Consider the following 20,665-nt stretch of genomic DNA (forward strand, 5'->3'; position numbering starts at 1 on the left):
TAAAAATGAAATTATCAAGATCATAATAGCTGACAATTGCAATAATTAGTTATTAGTTTACAATAATGTTGTTGAAGCTAGAAAATATTGAGAGACTCCTCGTAATACTTTGGTAAAAAAGTGACCGAATGCCGTAAATTATCACCATTATCAAATATTAGAGTCTTACCAAACAATTCAATAAAAGGCGAATTAATATAAGATGATTAGTCAACAATTTGGAAATCATTTCAAAAAAGCTAAGAACCAATTCATTTGTAGTGATTGATAGAGCTCCTTTCACGAGGCATGTCTCTCTACACAGACTAACATGTTACTCTGTGGTTTCTCACAGCTGATTTTCAGAATCTACATCAAAGATTTCATTGTTTATGCTTGATGTTATAATTCTTGTAATCTATTCTCTATTAAATTGTTATTATCAGTGACTGCCTATTTAATTTAACTATGACTTCTGGCTTTGCAAATGTGCTTAACAGACTGAGAGTTCCGGTTGTAATTGCTGCCACAGGTGCTTACTATGGTCTTGATATTTATAAATCAAAGTCTGCTAAAAACACTCTTGTTGAGATAAAATTAGATGGTGGCACAATACCTGGTATTACATCGTAAGTTTAAAGTATTTATGATTAACTTAATAGCTAACCCAATCTTTTGTCATTTACTGAAAACTCTAATATTTACAATTTAATCCTATATGTTGAATCATTTACCAATCATATTTTATTATATTAAACTTATTTTCATTTTCCTTAGGCCAACACCAAGTATCCAACCACCTTTACAAGAAATCATTGATGAAGTCAAATCAAAGTTAAACCTACCAAAAATTAAAAAAGATGCCCTAAATTTTTATGGAACTCCTTTTCCGATTCCACAAATCCATGGATTCTATTCATCGTATTCACAGATTGACGTGTTTTTACCTGACTATTTAAACCTTACTAATTCCGAACAGTTGACTGGTACAGCTATTCGCAATTTAGTTAAACTATTGGGATATGATTGTGATACTCTAACTAAAGAGGATTGGTTAACACCCGACGGAGTTTCTCTAATCAATTCATTCTTCTTAAGCAAACGAGCAAAGAAATTTTTAGTCACCCAAACATCATATTCAAACTTCAACTATGAATATTTTTTCAAGCATTTAATCTTCGGTTTGACTTTCACCGCTGGCTTGGCAGCCTTGGGTTTAATTGAAGAAAGAATGAAAGGAACTGCTGCTGCGAAGCTTGTTGTCACTCTCTTCATGTTAGTCCCGGTCATATCTGTCTACTTTATCATGTCTAATCATGCAAAAATGATTTGCGAGTCAAAGGGTATTGCCCAAGCTGTGTCTAGAAACATGTTGTCTCCTCGTGAATTGCATAAACTCAAAGATGCTGATGTGATTGATGAAGAAATGCTTCTTGGTGGAATAGAGTATTACACAAAGTTGTCCCAAAGAGAAAAAGCATTACTTCGATTATTCAATACCGGATTCAGTTTATCTGGGATGGTTGATCAAGATGGTGAACCTTTAAAATTATTTGTCGCAGATTTACCCAAAAAAGAAGTTATTGCCTTATTAGAAAAAGTTCATAGTTTAATGGACGAGAAATCATCCGCGAAATGAGCTTCAGTGAAGATATGGTCAAAATCGAGAAACACGAAACAGAGAAAAGAAAGCAAATTAGAGAGAGTTGAAATCTGAACGATCATCTTATGCAAAATAAATTGTAAAATTACAATGTAGATTGAATAATTTAAATTTTTACTTCACTGCCATTGAATAATTGGCTGAAATCCAATGTAAAAATAATCAAACAAATGTACAACAAAAAAGTAAAAAACAATAGTTGATATTCAAATCCTTTCTCACATATGGTCTTACATGCAACCCTTTTTATGTTCATTTTTGGTTAACTCCGGGTTATTTTTTGGGAGGTGAACCTTTAAGGACCACAGGTGCCAATTGTTTCTCTCGCTGAAGCTGTTCATCTTTTCTCATTTCTTTCTCCAAGATTTGCTTTTGCACCATTTCTTGTAACTTTAAACCTCGTTTTCTTATTCTTTCCGCTTTCTCCGATAACATTTCCATATCTTTTTTTACGTTATTCAATTTGGACAAATAATGTGAAGCTCGAGTAATCAAAGTGTCAATTTCCAATGGCTTAGTGAATTCATTGAATCGTGAGTTTTCTTGGTCTAGCATAACATGAAGGGAAACTTGATATTCCATCAATTGGGTGAATGATGGAGGTATAGAAGAGTTGTCATTCTTGTTGGATTCCATATTTTATCAAGAGCACTTACTTGTTAGGCACACAAATTCAAAAAACAATAGATAAATGTAGCAACGATTTACATTTGAAATGCAAGATAATTCAGAGAATAGACAAAAACATTGATAAACAAGACAAAAATAACAGCTGCAAGTATTTTAATACTTGATATTTTGGGAGCGAAATTTAAGTTAACAATTTAAGTGGTTAGTGGTTTTTTCCCAAACTGTACAAGCTTTTAGTTTGATTTACAGAAGTAATTTATCGATGTTGTGAATAAACCTTCAATTGTACATAACGACTGCGATAGAGACCTTGTTATCTTGGTTTTAAAAACACTCGCAATGTTATCAGGAATATAGGAGTCATTTTTAAAAATATTAATTTAATCATAATATTTACTGTATCATCGGAAGAAAACTAATTAACAAAAAGTTGGGTCAATTTGAATCTACATATAAAATGATTGCTTTTTGTTGTACGGTTGAGTCTATTTTAGGTTATTATATTGATGAATGAGATTAAATGAATAAACGTAACTGTTATCGTTGGCCTCAATTATGGTTATTATGATTAGTAGCATTAATATTAATATGATTACTATAATTGTTGTCCATTGGCTAAAATTGGTTCAAACTAGTTTCTATTACGATTGGGAAACAATCGATTTGAAGGTCTGCGCGTTGAAAATGCGGATCGACGGTAAGCTTCAGTTGTTGATGTTGTTGATGAGGGTTCCTCAAATCTATTGGAAGAGGATCGATTCCGTCCTCTTGATGGCCTACTGGTGGTTGAAGTTGTTCGTGAAGCTGGTGGTCGTGTTGATGAAGTGCCTGATAATCTTGTCGCTGGTGTCTCAAAATCAGGAGGTGGGACGCTAATTGGTTTTTTAATGAAAGAAGGTAAAGTTGGCCTGGGCTTTGTTGTATAGCGAGCTGAAACAAGTTTACGCCTTGAATTTCGAGGTACAAACAATTGAGTAAATCGTTCTTCGGTGAAATGTGATCGTGGCCTTAAATCTTCTTGTTCATTCACTTTAACCTCGGTAGACTTTTTTTCATCCACAGCTGCTTCAGGTTTACCATTGTTGTTGCTTATTTTAGGCTCTTCAACATCACCTTCATATGAGCGTCCATCTCCACCATCATCGTCCTCATTTAATTGACAATTAGTCAATTGTATTACCAATAGAAGGCAAAATACTCCGTACAATCGTAATCTCTATTGAAAGGAAGAAGAGAATAAATTACTGATTTAGAATTTAAAATTGAATGTACTTTAAATTGATCAACTTGCAAGATGGAAGCGCAAAAGTAATTTGTAATCTAAATATCTGTTCATCTTGATCAATTGTCAACGCGTAAATCAACCACTTTAAGGATTGTTGCACGTTTTTTGATCGTTCAACAACTTACTCAACTTACCTGAAGCTCAATTGATTCTAATAATGCAATCAACCAGCGTAACAATTATGATTAATTTATATGATTTGTATATAAGAAAATCAGAGAAGGAAAAATGTACAAATTGTTTACTTCTTTACTTTAAATGTTGAAGGAAAGCAAAAATGAAAAGTCAGACAGACTTGTTTAACTTCAATGACTGCATCAACATTGGGTGAAAGGTTGAAATGGATAAAACATGAACAAGGAATAAGAAATGTTAATATTGATAACTCGAAAGAATGAACAATTTTCCCTTCAATTAATAAGATAAATTTCAAACAAACTTAAATCAATATCCCTTAAGGCTCTTCAAGTAAACATGGAGTGCATTGTGAACGATCAAGACAAGTGAAAGATACAAATTTTCCCATTTAATTTCAACTTTTCTGTTAATAAATCAGAAGAAACAAGAAGATTCAGAAATAAGAGATATTCACACAATTGAAATTAGATGAAACAAACTACATCTATACATCACTCGATATAAAAAGTAACAAAAGACAGTCCAAGTCAATAGACTAAGCAAGTCCTACTAAAGCATCAAGAAAAACCTGAAAAAATTTACGCATATTTTTGATCATTTAGATGAAACAATTTACTTACCATTTTGTATTATTACGTAGTTAATTGTTGTAGAGGTTCAGAATTGGCTGAGTATGGTCAAATTAAGATGCACAGGTTACAGAGTGAAATTGTTGTGTTAAAGCTTTTGAAGGTTGTTTTTTGTAATGACAACTAAACAGTTTCTAATTGATGGCAAATTGCTGATTAATTAGTTACAATTGAAGGTAATATGGATGATTTTTGGAACATGATTTTTAAAAGGATTTGTCTATCGGTCAATTATTAAAGAAATTAAAAGGAAGACAAAGAAAGATTACAAGTTGACAAGAAGAAGAAGCAAAAGAAATTAAAGCTGTTGAGGCTGAAAATGATTTTCGGGTCTTGATCTAGATCGGATTCGTGTTTGGTGTCGACTAAAACTGGTTTCAACCTCTCCCAGCTCATCACTTCATCATCATCATTGCCTTCTTAAGCAAAATGGAAAGAAATTTTCACTCAAATGAAGGTTCGAAGTGTTAATCACTCTCAATCTACCTACCGATGGATAACTTTAAATAGCCTGTTTACCTTCATTTTTTTGACTCATCCTCATCATCTTACCTTCATTTTCTTGTTATACTTGCACTATCATCTTGATGAGACCACAACAACTAATATCTATATCAACTATCCAATAATCATCATTAAAAAAAACACTATTCAAATGATTTGTATGTCAACATTATATAAAAACCTAATCTGGTTGAGTCCGGTTTTCCCCGAATTTCGTCTTGAGATCAAGCTTGAAAAACTTATAATTATGTAGCAAAATATTCCTATCATTATCATTATGAGCATTATCATCACCATCATCATTTATGGTTATTGAAGATAAACCTTAAACAAGACTAAAATGGATAGAAAAGGATTGATGTTTTTTGCTTTCGAGTGAGCCTTTAATCACTACAGTGAACTGAATTGAGCAGCAAAAATTATATTGTTGTTGTTGATGATGGTGATGACAATGATTATACGTGTAACGATTGAAATGATGGGAAGGCTTCAACAGTATTATAATACTTGATATTTTTGGGAGCGAAATTTAAGTCAACGATTTAGGTAATTTTGGCTATTGATTTTTTATCATAAACTGTACAAGTTTCGTTAATACAATTAACTAGCTAATTGCTTGATTTACAGAAGTCATTTATCACTGTTGTTTACTTTTTTCATAAACCTTCTTTAAAACTATCTCTTTTAACTTATTCTTAGGTGGAACTGGTTTGATCATTCCTCTACGAAGCAATATCTTTATGGCTTTTACGGTACCGGCAATGGAAACAGCATATCTTGCTGGAGTGGCTAACTTGTACATCACAACCGCAATTGCTAGAGTTCCCACTTTATCTGATTCCAAAGCTTTTGCAATAGTCTCGGGAACACCAAAGTCACGGAGTTTTGAAACAAGAGGTTTCACATATCCACTGATGATATTGCGTATTATATGACACCAGAAAAAATCAAGATATAAGAGAAAGATAAAAATAACAAGTTAGAATCTTCGAAAGATTTAATGTCTGGTGTTAAAACAACTTACCTGGCAGCGATAAGGTAAAATGTACCTAACCATAGAGCTGAAGTAATGCCAACAACCGGAATACCAACATACCAAAACTCTTTAAACATCTTTTTATATCTCTGAATAAGAGTGAGTTGCTTCATTTCAGCTTCAAAGGTCTCCCAATATCGGATATGATCTGGCTCGGTTAAACCATTTTTAGGTGTTTTTTCACAATAGAATCTGATTGAGTTCCTAGATTGAAAGATGTTTGGTTGTCTGGTCAACTTGTTGACATGAAAAAGCTTGGAATCCCGGACCAATTTAACATGATTTCCAAGACTAGGTACAAAAGGACATCTCCGAGGTAAAGCGTGTGAGTTTCTCAGAATTGGTGAACAATTTGATAAAGGGATAACTCTTCTGGACAGGAAACCAGTCAATGGACACAGACGGGTAACCTGAGCCATTTAACAGGTAAATTACCTAGAGTAAATTTGCGGTAATTTAGTTTTACAGTAAAATAAAAAAGTAGTTTTCGATAAATTTATAATTTTGAACACATGTTTACAAAATGTTGTTGTTTACTCCATCAGCGCCAACAGGTGTCGCTAGCTTCTTGTGTACAGTAATTTTCAACTTGAATCAAAGTGGTTAATTCAATTTGTATTTCATGAAATTATTTTTGTAAAAAATCTCTGCTTTAATTAAGTTTTCAGTAACTTAACTTATTTAATTACCCTTTAGTTTACATCGTGATTGCAAAGTTCGTCTTGAGTCCATCACACTCATCAATTTGCTCCAACCACCAGCATTGTGGTTTTTCTTGTGATAAAATCTTTTTGTTTTGTTTTTTGATCTAAAGTCAACTCTTATCATCATGCAATTTTCACAAATGAAAAATGGCAGAAATGTCAGGCATGGTTTTATCAAGTTTCCGACGGACTCTCCACGAGAAAATTTAACAACCTGTTTTTCGCTTCCTCTGTGTCTTCAGTACACAAAAGATGGATTTGTCCCTCATTTAACTTGGGATTTATTGAAGCACGTTCCTGACAATAGTGCTCCAGCACTCATCCCTCTATGTTCAATGTATGATCTCATACCGACTCTCCAGTCATCTGGTCAAAAATTATCCGACTTTATCTCATCCGATTTTAACCGACAGATTTTCTTAACCGATCAAGATGTTTTGGTCAAACGCCGACAAGGCTTCAATTCATCCGATTTCATACCTATTTGGACAGAGTCTGGCCGTAAAAACATTTACCCAACGGATCTTTTGAATTGTGTGAATGTTTTCAAACCTGATGCATATCGTTTACTGGCCGATGGAGAGACGAATAAAGAGTCATCTAATAAAAGACTTGACAAATCTGTCCACAATACTGCCCAATTGACTAAAAAAAGTTTCGTAAGTAATCTAGAGGAATATTTATCCAATGAAAATAATGAAAAATAATAATGAATTTCATCCAATTTAGAATATCGAAGGACAAAGTTGCAAAATCAAACCAGTATTTGGATCGATAGTCGGTGGTTGGAATTTAAAGCAAAGACTCATCTCGATCGAGCACTTGAAATCTTATGATGTTGATGGTTACATTATAGATGGCTTATTGGCTGAGGATTTACTCAACGAATCAACTGACACCAAAGAAAATTTAAATGCACTTATAACTTATATTTGCTCACATTTACCTCTGAACAAACCGAGAGCCCTTTTTGGTCCACTTAAACCTGAAAGAGTAGCCGATGCTGTCTCTGCTGGCATTGACATCTTCGATTCGTCTTATTGCAGTTACTTAACAAGCATTCATACAGCGTTAGTCCTTCAATCTAAAGCATTTCCATTTGAAGCTACTTCAAAACTACTCAATTTGGCAGACGACTCGTTCAAACATGATTTCACTGTCATCGAAAAAGATTGTTGTTGCTATACTTGCTTCAAAGGGTTCACCCGTGCCTATTTAAATCATCTTATCAACGTCAAGGAAATGCTTGGCTCAATTTTGATCAACTTACACAATCTTTACGTTTATTATGATTTTTTCAACCAAATTAGCTATCTAACTCATTGATATTTTTATCAATATTAATAAAAGTTTTACTAAAATTATCTTGATTTGATTATCTTATTTAATTTCTTAAATTGACAATTGACAAATTGCATTCCGAATTGCAAAAATCTTTTATTGTCTGAGTTAACCACGATTCGGCCAGTAGATACGAGGTGTTCTTTGATTAGTTGTTGCATTAAGAAAAGCCGTGCAATATGAATAAAAATATTGTCCGATATTCAAATCCGCATGAATCTCCCTTTCTCTAATATCTTTAGCATTATGAAAGTCGTAGTTGAAGTTAATATCTCCGTACTCAATTCTAGGAACTGGACGATACTGAGCTCTTAGATATGATTCAATATTTGGATTGGTTATTTTAGCTTGTTTATCCAAAAAAGCTTTGTTACTCATATGATGGCAAAACAACCGGTTGCATTCAGTTTTATCAATCAAATCTAGATGAACTAATCTATATGAAACATAGAGTTCATCCAGAGTAACTTCCATCTTCATTTTTGTATTGAGAGCAAAACAATCGCCATCTCTGAAGAATTTATCTTTAAAATCTTGCTTAGTGCACCGTAAGCCACTTCGAGGTATGTCTTCAGGGCTGGGGTACCTGATGAATAAGAAAAATTACATATAAATGCTGCACAAAATTATATATAACTTGAAATTACGAGTTTGTAATACGAAACCATGCTCGTCCATCAGCGCGAAAAGCAAAAGGGTTTTCAGGGTAAACATCGTTTGTAACAGGTGGCTTCCAAAATGAAATGTCATAAGCACTTTTCAATGATATTCCAGTGAATTCTGCCAGCTATGAAACAGGACAAATAATTGAAGATTGAAAATAGAAGCGATATTTTTTACTTAAATGTTACGTTTACCTGTCTAAATGTGTCTCTCTTTATATCATACCAATCCTTTGACCAATCCAGGATAATATCCTGGTGAGCATCCGATACTTGGACTCTTATTATTGCTAGAAAAAAAAGTTGTTCAATAAAAAAGTTTATCAAAAATTAAAACTTACTTTTATTGCAATCATTATCATTATTCATTTTGAAAAAAGTTAAGATATGAAGAAGCAAAGGATTAAGCACAAGGTATATTGAAGTAAACAACAAAGACAAGTGGACAAAGGTTGACCTTACTTTGAGTTAGTGAAAGGTTAAACTGAACAAACAGAGATGTTACCTTGTAAACTGGACTTCAAGGTGTGACCAAAAAAAGTGTAAAAATTGCCGCGGAAATGAGTACAAAACAAAATAGGAATTGAAGCAATTTAAAATTGAAATTATTGGTTATTATTGATATGAGAAATCATGTGAAAAGCAATGTTTTGTCATTGATGTATTGGTTGAAATGCTTAAGACTGGGATAAATATTATTGTAATTAATATTATTAATAATAACTGAACACAAATCAATTTACATATTTCGTATTAACTGGAAAAATGATTTCATATCAACTGAAATCGATAAAAATGCAAATTAAACACTAGAATTAATTTGAATCAATAACGAAAATCAATTTTCAAATGCAATAAAAAATAACAAATCATTAAACTAAAAGGAATATTACGTATTGTATTTTGCTTTAATATTGATTGTTGACTCGAATAATTAAAGTCTGTTTTATGTCGCTCGACTGGAATTCAATTCTTCCAAATTGTAATTCATTAAAGGGTAAATAAGTTTTTCACAGACTTTGGGTTCCGACCGACCACAAGCAACTTGCTCGGTCAACTTTAAGATAAGAGTGTTTGCATTCAATTCATCAACCGATCTACTTAAACCCCTAAGGTATCTGTTATCGTTTCGTTCATCAGCCATGAGTCATGAACAATCAATTCGAATGGAAATTTAGATTTACTTGAGATAATTCAATGTTTCAATGCATTTCAATTCTTTTGTCTAACAATTGTAAGACTGTTTTGGTCACACCTTGCGTTACAAAGTCCAGTTTACGTGGTAACATTTCTGGTTTGGTCAGTTTAACCTTTCAGTAACTCAAAATCAGGTCAACCTTTGTCTCTTTGTTGTCTATTACAATTCAGATATTTTACCTTGTTCCTTGCTTCGTTATATCCTAGCTCTCTTTGAAAAAATGAATACGAATGATGCTGACATCGATAAAAGTAAGTGTAAAATTTTGATAACTTGAACAATATTGAACATCTTTTACTTTATTTTTCTCTAGCTACAATAAAAGTGCAAGTGTCGGATACTTATCGAGATCTTATTTTGGACTGGTCAATGGAATTTTGGGATTTAAAGAAAGAAATATTCAAACAGGTGAAGTTTTAAAAATATCGCTTTTCTCTTTAATATTCAATTATTTTTCATGTTTCACAGCTAGCAGAATTCACTGGAATACCAATGGAAAAGACTTCTTCACTTGTATTTGCCAAGCAACCCACTGGAAACAATGTTTTTCCTGACAGCCCTTTTGTTCACTTTCCTGGTAACCGAGCATTTTTACTTCTTAAAAACTGGTAATTTCAACTAATATATTATTTTGTACATGATTTATAATAATGTGTAATTTTTTGCTATTTATCAGGTTCCCCAGACCTGAAGAGGTACCTCGATTTCGCTGTTCGTATACAAAGGCAGATTACAGAGATAAATTCTTTAGAGATGGCGATTGTTTTGCTCTCAATACAAGAATGAAGATGAAAGTTTCTCTGGATGAACTCTATGTTTCATATAGCTTAGTTCATCGAGATTTGATTGATGAAACTGAATGCAGCAAGTTGTTTTGCCATCATATGAGTAACAAAGCTTTTTTGGATAAACAAGTTAAAATAATCAATTCAGATATTGAATCTCATCTAAGAGATCAGCCTCGTCCAAATGTCGAAGGCATTGATTTCCTTGGAAACGAACTTTATGCTGCTATCTTAACTAGAGAAAAGGAGATTCTGGCGGATTTGAATATTGGACAATATTTTCAATCATATTGCAAGTTTGGTCGCCATTGGTTTCTTACAAGATCACCTCGTACTTACTGGCCGAATCGTGGTTAACGAAGATGAATGAAACTATAAATCTATTAATACAATATGTAATCTAGTAATGCAGTACATTCATCAGCCCTAAAACCTTTACATTGATCTAACCACAAACGATTGTCTTAACATTAATGATAAAAATAATCCTAATAATACTAACTGTTACAAATTTGGTGCTTCTTGTTCTTGGATTGCAATAAATCTATAATATTGCTATAAGTTTAACAAAATTTTTGGGTTACCGTTTATTTTATTTTTTTTGCTTAAAGTTTAACTACTGATAAGGTGAATAAAGCGAAATCTTTAAATGGATTCCGATGAATGCTTGAGACTGGGCTAAACGCTGATATTAGCAGCCAAATCAGATCTCGACTTAATCCCAAATTGGATGCAAATCGGATAGTGGTTGGAAATTTCCCTGTGAGACTCTAAAGCCAAGCTCCTGAAATTTAAACAGAGAAATCGTGAGAAACTGGAAGTGAACTGATAAAATTGTGAACTTACCCAGAGTTTCAAAGATATTACTTTTTGCTTGCAATTTGATCATTTCACAAAGCACGTTGTAAGGTGCAATCATGTTTCTCCAATCATAAGGATCGTTTGAAAAGTAATCGGAATTATAAGATGAAGTCAATTTCTTGATATAAGAGTTTTGACTATTAGTGTTCAATGATTTAGGATTGGGTTCAATGCATTCTAAACCCACCATGAACCTCAAGCATTTACTCCAATTTTTGGCTAACCTACAGCCAAGTGAATAAAAACATTGAAAAAGAGACCCAAATCTTGTTATAAATCTTGGTCTAAACAAAATAAATCTGGAATAACTTACCAACAATATGGACTCTCTGAAGGTTTACCAGAAAAAGCAACAAGTTTTCGATGTTTATCAAATTCTTGTTCGTCTTCAGCTTCATAAACAATATCCTTGACTTGAAGACATTCAATCATTTGTGATTTAATTGCATCAAATTGTTCTCGCCATTCGTCAGTATCACAAACCATTCGGAACCCAAACTCTTTCCATAAGATGGTAACATTACTCGGTCCATTGAATTCATCATTGTCTGATTTATCTGACTCGTCTAAATTGTTAGTAGAATCTAAATCCACTTCATAATCATCACAATTTACCAGATCGAAGGCTGTTGTATTTTGAGAAAATTGAACGAATGAAAATAAATTTATTATTTTGATTTGTCCTTTGATGAAAATTTCATAAATGAACAAGTGATTTTGAAAAAATAAACTTACGATGTAAAAATAATATAACAAGATAGATACAAGATGGTTTCATTTTCGGTAAATTTTGTTCACCACAGATTTAATTCAATTTACCTCTGTCATGTTAACAGGGAAAATGATTTCATTTCAACTGAAATCGATAAAAATGCAAATAAAAAACTAGAATTCATTTGAATCAATAACAAAAAATCAATTTTCAAATGCAATAAAAAATAACAAATCATTAAACTAACAGGAATGTCATTTTGTCACCTGGTAACTGGTGTTGCTTTAATATTGATTGTTGAATCGATTATTTAAAAGTACATTATCTGTCATATTAATGTTTAAAATTTTGATTATTATCTATGTTAACCTAAATCTTTAATAAGTTGATTGTAAAATTTTCAAAATTTCTTGATGAACATAAGTGTAAATATCTTTGCCGTAAATAAAATCCAAATGATTCCATGAAGGTAATGGTACGAAATAGTCTCTCAGCAAAGGCACTGTAAATTGAAGTAAAAGATTGCTTGGATTAATTCCCGCTTTACAGACATGTTTCGGTCACACCTTACGTTACAAAGTCCAGTTTACATTGTAAAATTTCTGGTTTGGCCAGTTTAACCTTTCAGTGACTCGTCAACCTTTGTCCACTTGTCTTTGTTGTCTACTACAATTCAGATATTATACCTTGTTCTTTGCTTCTTCCAACTTTAACTTTTTTTGAAAAGATGAATACAAATGATAATAATTGCGATAAAAGTAAGTTTTAATTTTTGATAAACCTTTTCATTGAAAAACTTTATTTTTTAGCTACAATAAAAGTGCAAGTATCGGATGCTTACCGAGACATTATTATAGACTGGTCAAAGGAATACAGTGATATAAAGAAAGAAATGTTCAGACAGGTAATTGTAAATAAACAATATCGCTTCTCTTTTTAATATTCAATTATATTCATGTTTCATAGGTGGCAGAATTCACTGGAATATCAATAGAAAAGACTATGTATATTTCATTTTCGAAGCCACCTGTTGGAAACGATGTTTATCCTGAAAACCCTTTTGTTGGGCGTGCTGATGATCGAGCAAGTTTGCTCATTGAAAAATCGTAATTTCAACTAATATATTAATTTGTAAATGATTTATATATAATTTTTTCCTATTTATCAGATACCCCGGATCTGAAGAGATACCTCAAGGTTACTATCGAACGTGTACGAAGCAAGATTACAGAGATAAATTCTTTAGAGATGGCGATTGTTTTGCTCTCAATACAAAAATGGGGATGTACCCTAGTCTGGATGGTTTTTCCGTACAATATAGATTAGTTCATAAAGATTTGATTGATGAAACTGAATGCGACCAGTGGTTTTGCCATCATATAAGTAACAAAGCTTACTTGACTAAACAAGCTAAAATAACCAATTCAAATATTGAATCATATCTAAGAGATCAGCCTCGTCCAAATGTACGCAATCGTATCTATGACGACGAACTTCATGCTGTTGTCTCTACTAGAGAAAGGGAGATTCATGCAGATTTGGATATTGGACAATATTTTAATTCGTATTGCTCATTCTCGCATGATGAAATGTTTCGTACAATAAGACCTCGTATCTACTGGCCGAATCGTGGTTAACTTAGATAAATTTAACCAAAAGTTTATCTAATCTGGCAATGAAATCCTTTACATTGATCTAAGCAAGAACGATTGTCCTAATAATACTGATAAAATCATCTAATAATACTACCTTTTACAAATTTGGACCTTCCTGTTCTCAGATTGCAATAAATCTATAAATATTACTAAAAGTGAACAAAATTCTTGAGTAATCGTTCATTTTATTTTTTTGCATAAAATTCAACTAACTGTGGATAAGGTGAATATAGCGAAATCTTTAAATGGATTCCGGCTAATGCTTGAGACTGGGCTAAACGATGATAATAGAAGTCAAATCTCGATTAGATTTCAAGATGCGAATGAGAAAAATTAAACGAATGAAAATAAATTTCTTTTTTTGATTTATCCTCGTGAAATTTGATAAATGAACAACTGGTTTTGAAACAGTTAACTTACGATTTAAAAATTGTATAACAAGATAGATATAAGTTAAGTTTTGGTTACACCTTACGTTACAAACCAGAAATGTTATAAAGTCCAGTTTACAAGGTAACATTTCTGGTTTGGTCAGTTTAACCTTTCACTAACTCAAAGTAAGGTCAAACCTTGTCCACGTCTCTTTGTTGTTTACTTCAATTTAGATATACCTTGTGCTTTATCCTTTGCTTCTTTATATCTCAACTACGGAAAATGAATGATAACAATGAGGGCGATAAAAGTAAGTTTTAATTTTTGATAAACCTTTTTACTTAATATATTTATTTTCTAGCTACAATAAGAGTCCAGGTATCGGATGCTCACCAGGATATTATCCTGGATTGGTCAAAGGATTGGTATGACATAAAGAGAGACACATTTAGACAGGTAAACGTTACATTTAAATAAAAATGTCGCTTCTCTTTTTCAATATTCAATTATTTTCCATGTTTCATAGCTGGCGGAATTCACTGGAATACCATTAAAAAATTCTTATGACATTTCATTTTCGAAGCTACCTGTTACAAACGATGTTTATCCTGAAAACCCTTTTGTTTTTCGCGCTGGTGCACGAGCATGGTTTCGTGTTACAAACTCGTAATTTCAAGTTATGAATAATTTTGTGCAGCATTTATATGTAATTTTTCTTATTCAACAGGTACCCCAGACCTGAAGACATACAATTACCTCGAAGTCTGGCTCCATGTAAAAAGCAAGATTTTAAAGATAAATTCTTTAGAGATGGAGATTGTTTTGCTCTCAATACAAGGCTGAAAATGAAATTTACTCTGGAAGAGCTGTTCGTTGAATATAGATTAGTTCATCGAGATTTGATTGATGAAACTGAATGCAGCAGCTCATTTTGCCATCATACAAGTAACAAAGCTTTCTTGGATAAACAAGCGAAAATAACCAATTCAGATCTTGAATCTTATCTAAGAGCTCAGCCTCGTCCAGATCCTCTTATACTCGACAGACCTTATACCATTGCAGATGAATTGATAGATCCTGTACAAATTAGAAAGAGAAAGATTCTTGCAGATTTTAATATTGGACAATATTTCAATTCATATTGCAAGTGCCTCGATTCCAATCTACCGTTCGTTAGACACAGACTTCGTACTTACTGGCCGAATCGTGGTTAACTTAGATCGTATCAGGTTTTTAATTATTTTTGATAAATGATTTAATTTACATCAATTAAACAAAAATTCTATGTAATCTAGTGATTCATTTCATTTATTAGCAATAAAATCTTTCGAATAGTGTTTTTTAACTAAAGTTATCCATCGGTAGGTAGATTGAGAGTGATTAACACTTCGAACCTTCATTTGAGTGAAAATTTCTTTCCATTTTGCTTAAGAAGGAATGATGATGATAAAGTGATGAGCTGGGAGAGGTTGAAACCAGTTTTAGTCGACACCAAACACGAATCCGATCTAGATCAAGACCCGAAAATCATTTTCAGCCTCAACAGCTTTAATTTCTTTTGCTTCTTAGGTTTGTTTGAGAAAACTCACAAATGTTTCAATGCATCTTTTGTCTTGAGAGGATTCCCGCTGCAATTTTTACTTACACTTGTACTTATTTTGGTCAAACCTTTGAGTTCAGTTTACAAGGTAACATTTCCGGTTTGGTCAGGTTAACCTTTCAGTGGCTCAAAGTAAGGTAACCTTTGTCCACTTGTCTTTGTTGTTTCAAATTCACATTTTATACCTTCTACTTTATCCTTTGCTTCGTTTGTTTTGCTTTTTTGCAAAAAGATGAATCAGAGTGATCATGATTTCGATAAAAGTAAGTGCTAAGTTTTGATAACTTGAACAATATTGATCAACTTATATTTTTTTCTTTAGCTACAATAAGAGTAGAGTTATCGGATGCTCACCATGATATTATTATTGATTGGTCAAAGGAATTTGATGATGTAGTGAAAGAAATGTTCAGACAGGTAAATATAACATATAAATAAAAAATAAATATCACTTTTCTCTTTAATATTCAATTATTTTTCATGTTTTACAGCTGGCAGAATTCACTGGAATGCCAATAGAAAAGACTTGGGCTGTTAGATTCATGAAGCCACCTGGAAACGATGTTCACCCAGAAAACCCTTTTGTTCATTTTGCTGGAAGCAACTCATGTTTGGTTATTGGCAACTCGTAAGTTCAATCAAACTAGCATTTCGTACTTAATTTAAATGCAATTTTTTTCTTATTTATTATGGAATCTCAGACCTGAATTTAACATTCAGTATACAAAGGAAGATATAAGATATAAATTCTTTGGAGATGACAATTGTTTTGCTCTCAATACAATGCTGGATACCACATTTTTTGAGAATGATCTTACCGCGGAATATTTATTATTTCATCGCGATTTGATTGATGAAACTGAATGCAACACGATGTTTTGTCACCATTCAAGTAACAGAGCTTTTTTGGATAAACAAGCTAAAATAATGAATTTTAATTTTGAATCATATCTAAGAGATCGGCCTCTTCCAAATCTCTCCATTGATAATTTTGATGTTATCTTAGCTAGAAAATGGAAGATTCTTGTGGATTTGAATATTGGACAATATTTTGATTCATATTGCAAGGTGTACGTATCCAATGAAACGTTTGATAGACGTCGACTTCGTACTTACTGGCCAAATCGTGGTTGAATAAATGTTAAAATTTGAAAAAAATTAGCAATAAAATCATTTACATTGATGTAAAGTTTTGCCTAGAATGATCGTTGCAGATGAAACTGTTGCTGAAATATTGAAACTCGAAATTTTAAGGCTAATGGCCAAAATCAAGAGAACTGTTGATAAATGGTTGAAAGTATTCGAGTCATGATGTGAAAGCTGACTGCTTCCGAAAGACAAAAAGATGGAAATTTATCATCTCGTAACGTGTCACAGATTAAACTTATTTGTATTATTGTCTTAATATACATGTATCATGAGTTAGTAATGCGGGTATCATAAGGATCGTTTGACAAGTAATCGGAATTATAAGATGAATTCAATTTCTTGATATAAGAGTTTTGACTATTAGTATTCAGAAATTTGGGATTGGGTTCAATGCATTCTAAGCCCACCATGAACCTCAAGCATTTACTCCAATTTTTGGCTAACCTACAGTCAAGTGAATAAAAAAATTGGACAGAGAACCAAATCTTGTAATGAATCTTGATCTAAACAAAATAATTTATCTGGAATAACTTACCAACAATATGGACTCTCTGAAGGTTTACCAGAAAAGACAACAAGTTTTCGATGTTTATCAAATTCTTGTTCGTCTGCCGCTTCATAAACAATATCCTTGACTTGAAGACATTCAATCATTTGTGATTTAATTGCATCAAATTGCTCTCGTCATTCATGGCGATGAAAGGCTCAACCATCAAAGAGTAATGTGGTTGATCGGCTAGCAATCCAAACATCATGAGAGTTCCTTGAGAATGACCAATCCATCCCAGACTTGCTATACAAATGACAATAGATTTGATTTTAGGGTCGAGTCTGAACAAACACTTGAAGGATAATTTATGAGTTAATTCACCAGACCCCTTTGTGTGCAAAACATGGTTGTTAATTGTAGGTGTTTTGTTTGTTTTTTAATGATGACCAAACATTTGAAATCGAAATTACATTATATTATTAAGAGCTTTAATAAAGATAACTTAATGTTTCGATGCATCTTTTATCTTGGAAGGATTCCCGCTGGAATTTGTTTACATACTCTGTCTGCATACTTGTTCTGGTAACCCCTTTAGATCCGGTTTACAAGGAAATTTTAAGTTTCTGGTTTGGTCAGTTTAACCTTTCAGTGACTCAAAGTAAGGTCAACCTTTGTCCACTTTTCTTTTGTTTCGATTACAATTCAGATATTATACCTTGTTCGTTGCTTCATTTTACCTTAGCTCTTTTTGAAAAGATGAATACGAATGATAATGATCGTGATAAAAGTAAGTTGCAATTTTTGATAAATCTCATTATATTATTGAACAACTTTTATTTTGTTTTTCTCAGCTACAATCAAAGTGCAAGTATCGGATGCTTACCGAGACATTATTATAGACTGGTCACAGGAATACAGTGATATAAGGAAAGGAATATTCAGGCAGGTAAATAATGTTCATATCAGTAGAAAATATCACTTCTCTCTTTAATATTCAATTATTTTCCATGTTTCATAGCTGGCAGAATTCACTGGAATGTCAGTAGAAAAGACTTCGGTTGTTAGATTCGCGAAGCCACCTGGAAACGATGTTCATCCTGCAAACCCTTTTCTTCATCCTCGTGGTGACTTAGCAACTTGCAGTTTTGTAAAACCGTAATGTCAATTAATATTTTTGATAATTTGATTCTGTTCATGATTTATATTTCATTTTATTCTTATTTGTAAATAATTTAAATGCATTTTTTCCTTATTTACCAGGTATCGAGAACCTGAATACAGACCTCAAGATAGACCTCAAGGTTGCTATCGGTATACCAATGAAGATATCAGAGATAAATTCTTTAGAGATGGCGATTGCTTTGCTCTCAATACAACAATGTTTATGAACATGGTCACTCTGGATACATTTCACGTTCAATATAGATTAGTTCATCTAGATTTGATTGATGAAACTGAATGCAACCGGTTGTTTTGCCATCATACAAGTAACAAAGCTTACTTGACTAAACAAGCTAAAATAATGAATTCAAATATTGAATCTTATCTAAGAGATCAGCCTCGTCCAGTTCCTAGAGAGAGGGATACCCTTGACGACGAATTCATAGCTGCTTGGGTTATTAGACAGAGGGAAATTCATGCGGATTTGAATATTGGACAATATTTTAATTCCTATTGCAGGTTCTTTCAGGATGGAATGTTTTTTGTACCATGCCCTCGTATTTATTGGCCTTATCGTGGTTAACTGAGGTGAACGAAACTCTAAATCTATGTAAGCTGGCTATTATTAGCAATAAAATCCTTTACATTGATCTAAGCACAAACGATTGTCCTAATAATACAGGGTGATCGGAAAGTTTCTGGTGTGAGGGGCTTTTTCCCCTTCTACGCGCAAAGACACTTATTGATTTGCTGTTTTATTCACCGATACTCTTCTACGCAGAAAAGGCTCCACCCCACACACCAGAAACTTTCCGATCACCGTGTACTGACTTGTACAAATTTGGTGCTTCTTGTTCTTAGATTGTAATAAATCTATACTGCAAGTTTTACAAAATTCTTGGTTTATCGTTTATTTTATTTTTTTTTTGCTAAAAATTCAACTAACTGTGGATAATAACTAACGACGAATACAGCGAAATCTTTAAATGGATTCCGATGAATGCTTGAGACTGGGCTAAACGATGTTAATAGAAGCCAAATCTCGACTAGATTTCAAGACGGTAATCATTGTCTGATTTATCTGACTCGTCTAAAGTGTTAGTAGAATCTAAATCCACTTCATAATCATCACAATTTACCAGATCGAAGGCTGTTGTATTTACAGAAAATTAAACGAATGAAAATAAATTTCTTATTTTGATTTATCCTTTGATGAAATTTGATAAATGAACAAAAGATTTTGAAAAAATTAACTTACCATAAAAAAATAATATAACAAGATAGATACAAGATGGTTTCATTTTCAGTAAATTGTTGACCACAGATTTAATTCAACGTACCTCTGTCATGTTAACAGGGAAAATGGTTTCAAACCAACTGAAATTGATAAAATGCAAATAAAAAACTATAATTCTTTTGAATCAATAACAAAAAATCAATTTTCAAAATTTCTTGATGAACATAGGTATAAATATCTTTGCCGTAAATAAAATCCAAATGATTCCAAGAAGGTAATGGTACGAAATAGTCTCTCATCAAAGGCACTGTAAATTGAAGTAGAAGAGTGTATTTAATAGACAGAAATTAACTTCAACCGGTCTTACCTTTGATTGTGTCAATGAGACGTGCTACATCTTTATTATCACCTAACTGGTCACTTTTAGAGTAAATCAGTGCAATTTGTGTTGAATTAATTTGTGTGAGAGGGAATTTGGGTGGACTAGGGCCATTATATCTTTTAATATTTTCACTGGTTCCATAGTCAAATCTTTTGAAATCACCAGCTACAATATTTTGACCAAAATGAACCAGATTCCAAAAGGATGAACCAGCATATCCATGAGCTCGGTAAACATCAACTCGACTTGAATTCAACTCTTCTAGATTATAACCCATTAAAGGGTAAATAAGTTTTTCACAGACTTTGGGTTCCCATCGACCACAAGCAACTTGCTCGGTCAACTTTAAGATAAGAGTGTTTACATTCAATTGTACCAACCGATCTACTTAAACCCCTAAGTTATCGTTTCGTTCATCAGTCATGAGTCATGACCAATCAATTCGAATGGAAATTTTAGATTTACTTGAGATAACTCAATGTTTCAGTGCAT

The 20,665-nt window shown here is 32.6% G+C and overlaps 12 protein-coding genes and 1 long non-coding RNA gene across 15 annotated transcripts; 6 read left to right on the top strand and 7 right to left on the bottom strand.

Moving 5' to 3' along the window:
• The first annotated feature begins 349 nt into the window (after positions 1-349).
• On the top strand, positions 350-1,853 carry LOC107368331 (uncharacterized). The gene is made up of 2 exons (XM_015936147.3): positions 350-608; positions 757-1,853. Exons 1-2 carry the CDS (start codon positions 448-450, stop codon positions 1,616-1,618), a joined length of 1,023 nt encoding a protein of 340 aa, XP_015791633.1. The 5' UTR covers positions 350-447; the 3' UTR covers positions 1,619-1,853.
• On the bottom strand, positions 1,736-4,608 carry LOC107368332 (uncharacterized). Its single transcript, XM_015936148.3, has 2 exons — positions 4,316-4,608; positions 1,736-3,488 (listed from the first exon to the last, which is right to left on the bottom strand). Exons 1-2 carry the CDS (start codon positions 4,316-4,318, stop codon positions 2,904-2,906), a joined length of 588 nt encoding a protein of 195 aa, XP_015791634.2. The 5' UTR covers positions 4,319-4,608; the 3' UTR covers positions 1,736-2,903.
• Positions 1,916-2,278, bottom strand: LOC149094333 (biogenesis of lysosome-related organelles complex 1 subunit 6-like). The gene has a single exon (XM_089266154.1). The coding sequence runs from the start codon at positions 2,276-2,278 to the stop codon at positions 1,916-1,918; it is 363 nt and encodes a 120-aa protein (XP_089122280.1).
• Positions 4,609-5,375: 767 nt separating the features above from the next.
• LOC149094334 (uncharacterized protein C18orf19 homolog A-like) lies at positions 5,376-6,385 on the bottom strand. The gene is made up of 2 exons (XM_089266531.1): positions 5,853-6,385; positions 5,376-5,739 (listed from the first exon to the last, which is right to left on the bottom strand). The coding sequence occupies exons 1-2, from the start codon at positions 6,281-6,283 to the stop codon at positions 5,466-5,468; spliced, it is 705 nt and encodes a 234-aa protein (XP_089122657.1). The 5' UTR covers positions 6,284-6,385; the 3' UTR covers positions 5,376-5,465.
• Positions 6,386-6,454: 69 nt separating this feature from the next.
• LOC107368330 (queuine tRNA-ribosyltransferase accessory subunit 2) lies at positions 6,455-7,932 on the top strand. 2 transcript variants are annotated; one of them, XM_089266530.1, is made up of 3 exons: positions 6,455-6,905; positions 6,982-7,227; positions 7,298-7,932. In XM_089266530.1, exons 1-3 carry the CDS (start codon positions 6,897-6,899, stop codon positions 7,892-7,894), a joined length of 852 nt encoding a protein of 283 aa, XP_089122656.1. In that variant the 5' UTR covers positions 6,455-6,896; the 3' UTR covers positions 7,895-7,932. The 2 variants fall into 2 exon arrangements, with proteins under 2 accessions (XP_089122656.1, XP_015791632.1); XM_015936146.3 differs by having other exon boundaries at positions 6,504-7,227.
• LOC107368207 (uncharacterized) lies at positions 7,929-9,090 on the bottom strand. Its single transcript, XM_015935983.3, has 4 exons — positions 8,913-9,090; positions 8,767-8,861; positions 8,557-8,696; positions 7,929-8,495 (listed from the first exon to the last, which is right to left on the bottom strand). Exons 1-4 carry the CDS (start codon positions 8,938-8,940, stop codon positions 8,018-8,020), a joined length of 741 nt encoding a protein of 246 aa, XP_015791469.1. The 5' UTR covers positions 8,941-9,090; the 3' UTR covers positions 7,929-8,017.
• A 653-nt stretch (positions 9,091-9,743) lies between these two features.
• LOC107368200 (uncharacterized) lies at positions 9,744-11,126 on the top strand. Its single transcript, XM_015935977.3, has 4 exons — positions 9,744-10,020; positions 10,083-10,177; positions 10,238-10,377; positions 10,446-11,126. The coding sequence occupies exons 1-4, from the start codon at positions 9,990-9,992 to the stop codon at positions 10,909-10,911; spliced, it is 732 nt and encodes a 243-aa protein (XP_015791463.1). The 5' UTR covers positions 9,744-9,989; the 3' UTR covers positions 10,912-11,126.
• On the bottom strand, positions 10,179-12,383 carry LOC107368201 (uncharacterized). Its single transcript, XM_015935978.3, has 4 exons — positions 12,151-12,383; positions 11,729-12,041; positions 11,401-11,639; positions 10,179-11,338 (listed from the first exon to the last, which is right to left on the bottom strand). The coding sequence occupies exons 1-4, from the start codon at positions 12,191-12,193 to the stop codon at positions 11,325-11,327; spliced, it is 609 nt and encodes a 202-aa protein (XP_015791464.1). The 5' UTR covers positions 12,194-12,383; the 3' UTR covers positions 10,179-11,324.
• Positions 12,384-12,470: 87 nt separating this feature from the next.
• Positions 12,471-14,048, top strand: LOC107368387 (uncharacterized). Its single transcript, XM_015936201.3, has 4 exons — positions 12,471-12,885; positions 12,937-13,031; positions 13,094-13,233; positions 13,296-14,048. The coding sequence occupies exons 1-4, from the start codon at positions 12,855-12,857 to the stop codon at positions 13,762-13,764; spliced, it is 735 nt and encodes a 244-aa protein (XP_015791687.1). The 5' UTR covers positions 12,471-12,854; the 3' UTR covers positions 13,765-14,048.
• Positions 14,049-14,325: 277 nt separating this feature from the next.
• LOC107368385 (uncharacterized) lies at positions 14,326-15,496 on the top strand. The gene is made up of 4 exons (XM_015936198.3): positions 14,326-14,464; positions 14,516-14,610; positions 14,681-14,820; positions 14,882-15,496. The coding sequence occupies exons 1-4, from the start codon at positions 14,437-14,439 to the stop codon at positions 15,366-15,368; spliced, it is 750 nt and encodes a 249-aa protein (XP_015791684.1). The 5' UTR covers positions 14,326-14,436; the 3' UTR covers positions 15,369-15,496.
• Positions 15,497-17,123: 1,627 nt separating this feature from the next.
• On the bottom strand, positions 17,124-17,680 carry LOC149094335 (uncharacterized). Its single transcript, XR_016198070.1, has 2 exons — positions 17,439-17,680; positions 17,124-17,347 (listed from the first exon to the last, which is right to left on the bottom strand). It is a non-coding gene; the product is annotated as an uncharacterized LOC149094335 (long non-coding RNA).
• A 215-nt stretch (positions 17,681-17,895) lies between these two features.
• Positions 17,896-19,346, top strand: LOC107368386 (uncharacterized). 2 transcript variants are annotated; one of them, XM_089266532.1, is made up of 5 exons: positions 17,896-18,051; positions 18,136-18,180; positions 18,245-18,339; positions 18,412-18,548; positions 18,654-19,346. In XM_089266532.1, the coding sequence occupies exons 1-5, from the start codon at positions 17,907-17,909 to the stop codon at positions 19,135-19,137; spliced, it is 906 nt and encodes a 301-aa protein (XP_089122658.1). In that variant the 5' UTR covers positions 17,896-17,906; the 3' UTR covers positions 19,138-19,346. The 2 variants fall into 2 exon arrangements, with proteins under 2 accessions (XP_089122658.1, XP_015791686.2); XM_015936200.2 differs by having other exon boundaries at positions 17,896-18,180.
• Positions 19,347-19,885: 539 nt separating this feature from the next.
• On the bottom strand, positions 19,886-20,539 carry LOC149094336 (lipase member N-like). The gene is made up of 3 exons (XM_089266156.1): positions 20,159-20,539; positions 19,984-20,098; positions 19,886-19,931 (listed from the first exon to the last, which is right to left on the bottom strand). Exons 1-3 carry the CDS (start codon positions 20,448-20,450, stop codon positions 19,886-19,888), a joined length of 453 nt encoding a protein of 150 aa, XP_089122282.1. The 5' UTR covers positions 20,451-20,539.
• Between the last annotated feature and the right edge of the window lie 126 nt (positions 20,540-20,665).

The sequence above is a fragment of the Tetranychus urticae genome, chromosome 1 (genome assembly GCF_039701765.1).
Source record: "Tetranychus urticae isolate SD_2017Ah chromosome 1, NJAU_TeUrti_SD_1.0, whole genome shotgun sequence".
In the NCBI taxonomy this organism is placed as follows: domain Eukaryota; kingdom Metazoa; phylum Arthropoda; class Arachnida; order Trombidiformes; family Tetranychidae; genus Tetranychus; species Tetranychus urticae.

Bases quoted from the DNA above. Each gene is read 5' to 3' on its own strand.
- LOC107368385 (XM_015936198.3), top strand. From the start codon at position 14,437: ATGAATGATAACAATGAGGGCGATAAAA. The intron at 14,611-14,680 runs GTAAACGTTACA...CATGTTTCATAG, and splicing joins AGAGAGACACATTTAGACAG to CTGGCGGAATTCACTGGAAT. The intron at 14,821-14,881 runs GTAATTTCAAGT...CTTATTCAACAG, and splicing joins TGGTTTCGTGTTACAAACTC to GTACCCCAGACCTGAAGACA.
- LOC107368200 (XM_015935977.3), top strand. From the start codon at position 9,990: ATGAATACGAATGATGCTGACATCGATAAAA. The intron at 10,178-10,237 runs GTGAAGTTTTAA...CATGTTTCACAG, and splicing joins AGAAAGAAATATTCAAACAG to CTAGCAGAATTCACTGGAAT. The intron at 10,378-10,445 runs GTAATTTCAACT...GCTATTTATCAG, and splicing joins TTTTTACTTCTTAAAAACTG to GTTCCCCAGACCTGAAGAGG.
- LOC149094336 (XM_089266156.1), bottom strand. From the start codon at position 20,450: ATGGGTTATAATCTAGAAGAGTTGAATTCAAGTCGAGTTGATGTTTAC. The intron at 20,099-20,158 runs GTAAGACCGGTT...TTCAATTTACAG, and splicing joins TCTCATTGACACAATCAAAG to TGCCTTTGATGAGAGACTAT. The intron at 19,932-19,983 runs GTTATTGATTCA...TATCAATTTCAG, and splicing joins ATTTTGAAAATTGATTTTTT to TTGGTTTGAAACCATTTTCC.
- LOC107368201 (XM_015935978.3), bottom strand. From the start codon at position 12,193: ATGAAACCATCTTGTATCTATCTTGTTATATTATTTTTACATC. The intron at 12,042-12,150 runs GTAAGTTTATTT...AAAATACAACAG, and splicing joins TGTTATATTATTTTTACATC to CCTTCGATCTGGTAAATTGT. The intron at 11,640-11,728 runs GTAAGTTATTCC...ACTTGGCTGTAG, and splicing joins TCAGAGAGTCCATATTGTTG to GTTAGCCAAAAATTGGAGTA.
- LOC107368386 (XM_015936200.2), top strand. From the start codon at position 17,907: ATGCATCTTTTATCTTGGAAGGATTCCCGCTGGAATTTGTTTACATAC. The intron at 18,181-18,244 runs GTAAGTTGCAAT...TGTTTTTCTCAG, and splicing joins TGATAATGATCGTGATAAAA to CTACAATCAAAGTGCAAGTA. The intron at 18,549-18,653 runs GTAATGTCAATT...CTTATTTACCAG, and splicing joins ACTTGCAGTTTTGTAAAACC to GTATCGAGAACCTGAATACA.
- LOC107368387 (XM_015936201.3), top strand. From the start codon at position 12,855: ATGAATACAAATGATAATAATTGCGATAAAA. The intron at 13,032-13,093 runs GTAATTGTAAAT...CATGTTTCATAG, and splicing joins AGAAAGAAATGTTCAGACAG to GTGGCAGAATTCACTGGAAT. The intron at 13,234-13,295 runs GTAATTTCAACT...CCTATTTATCAG, and splicing joins AGTTTGCTCATTGAAAAATC to ATACCCCGGATCTGAAGAGA.
- LOC107368207 (XM_015935983.3), bottom strand. From the start codon at position 8,940: ATGAATAATGATAATGATTGCAATAAAA. The intron at 8,862-8,912 runs GTAAGTTTTAAT...TTTTTTTTCTAG, and splicing joins TGATAATGATTGCAATAAAA to CAATAATAAGAGTCCAAGTA. The intron at 8,496-8,556 runs GTAATTTCAAGT...CTTATTCATCAG, and splicing joins TGGTTTCGTATTACAAACTC to GTACCCCAGCCCTGAAGACA.
- LOC107368331 (XM_015936147.3), top strand. From the start codon at position 448: ATGACTTCTGGCTTTGCAAATGTGCTTAACAGACTGAGAGTTCCGGTT. The intron at 609-756 runs GTAAGTTTAAAG...CATTTTCCTTAG, and splicing joins ACAATACCTGGTATTACATC to GCCAACACCAAGTATCCAAC.
- LOC107368330 (XM_015936146.3), top strand. From the start codon at position 6,694: ATGCAATTTTCACAAATGAAAAATGGCAGAAATGTCAGGCATGGTTTT. The intron at 7,228-7,297 runs GTAAGTAATCTA...CATCCAATTTAG, and splicing joins AATTGACTAAAAAAAGTTTC to AATATCGAAGGACAAAGTTG.
- LOC149094334 (XM_089266531.1), bottom strand. From the start codon at position 6,283: ATGGCTCAGGTTACCCGTCTGTGTCCATTGACTGGTTTCCTGTCCAGA. The intron at 5,740-5,852 runs GTAAGTTGTTTT...CAATATCATCAG, and splicing joins TTTTACCTTATCGCTGCCAG to TGGATATGTGAAACCTCTTG.
- LOC149094333 (XM_089266154.1), bottom strand. From the start codon at position 2,278: ATGGAATCCAACAAGAATGACAACTCTTCTATACCTCCATCATTCACC.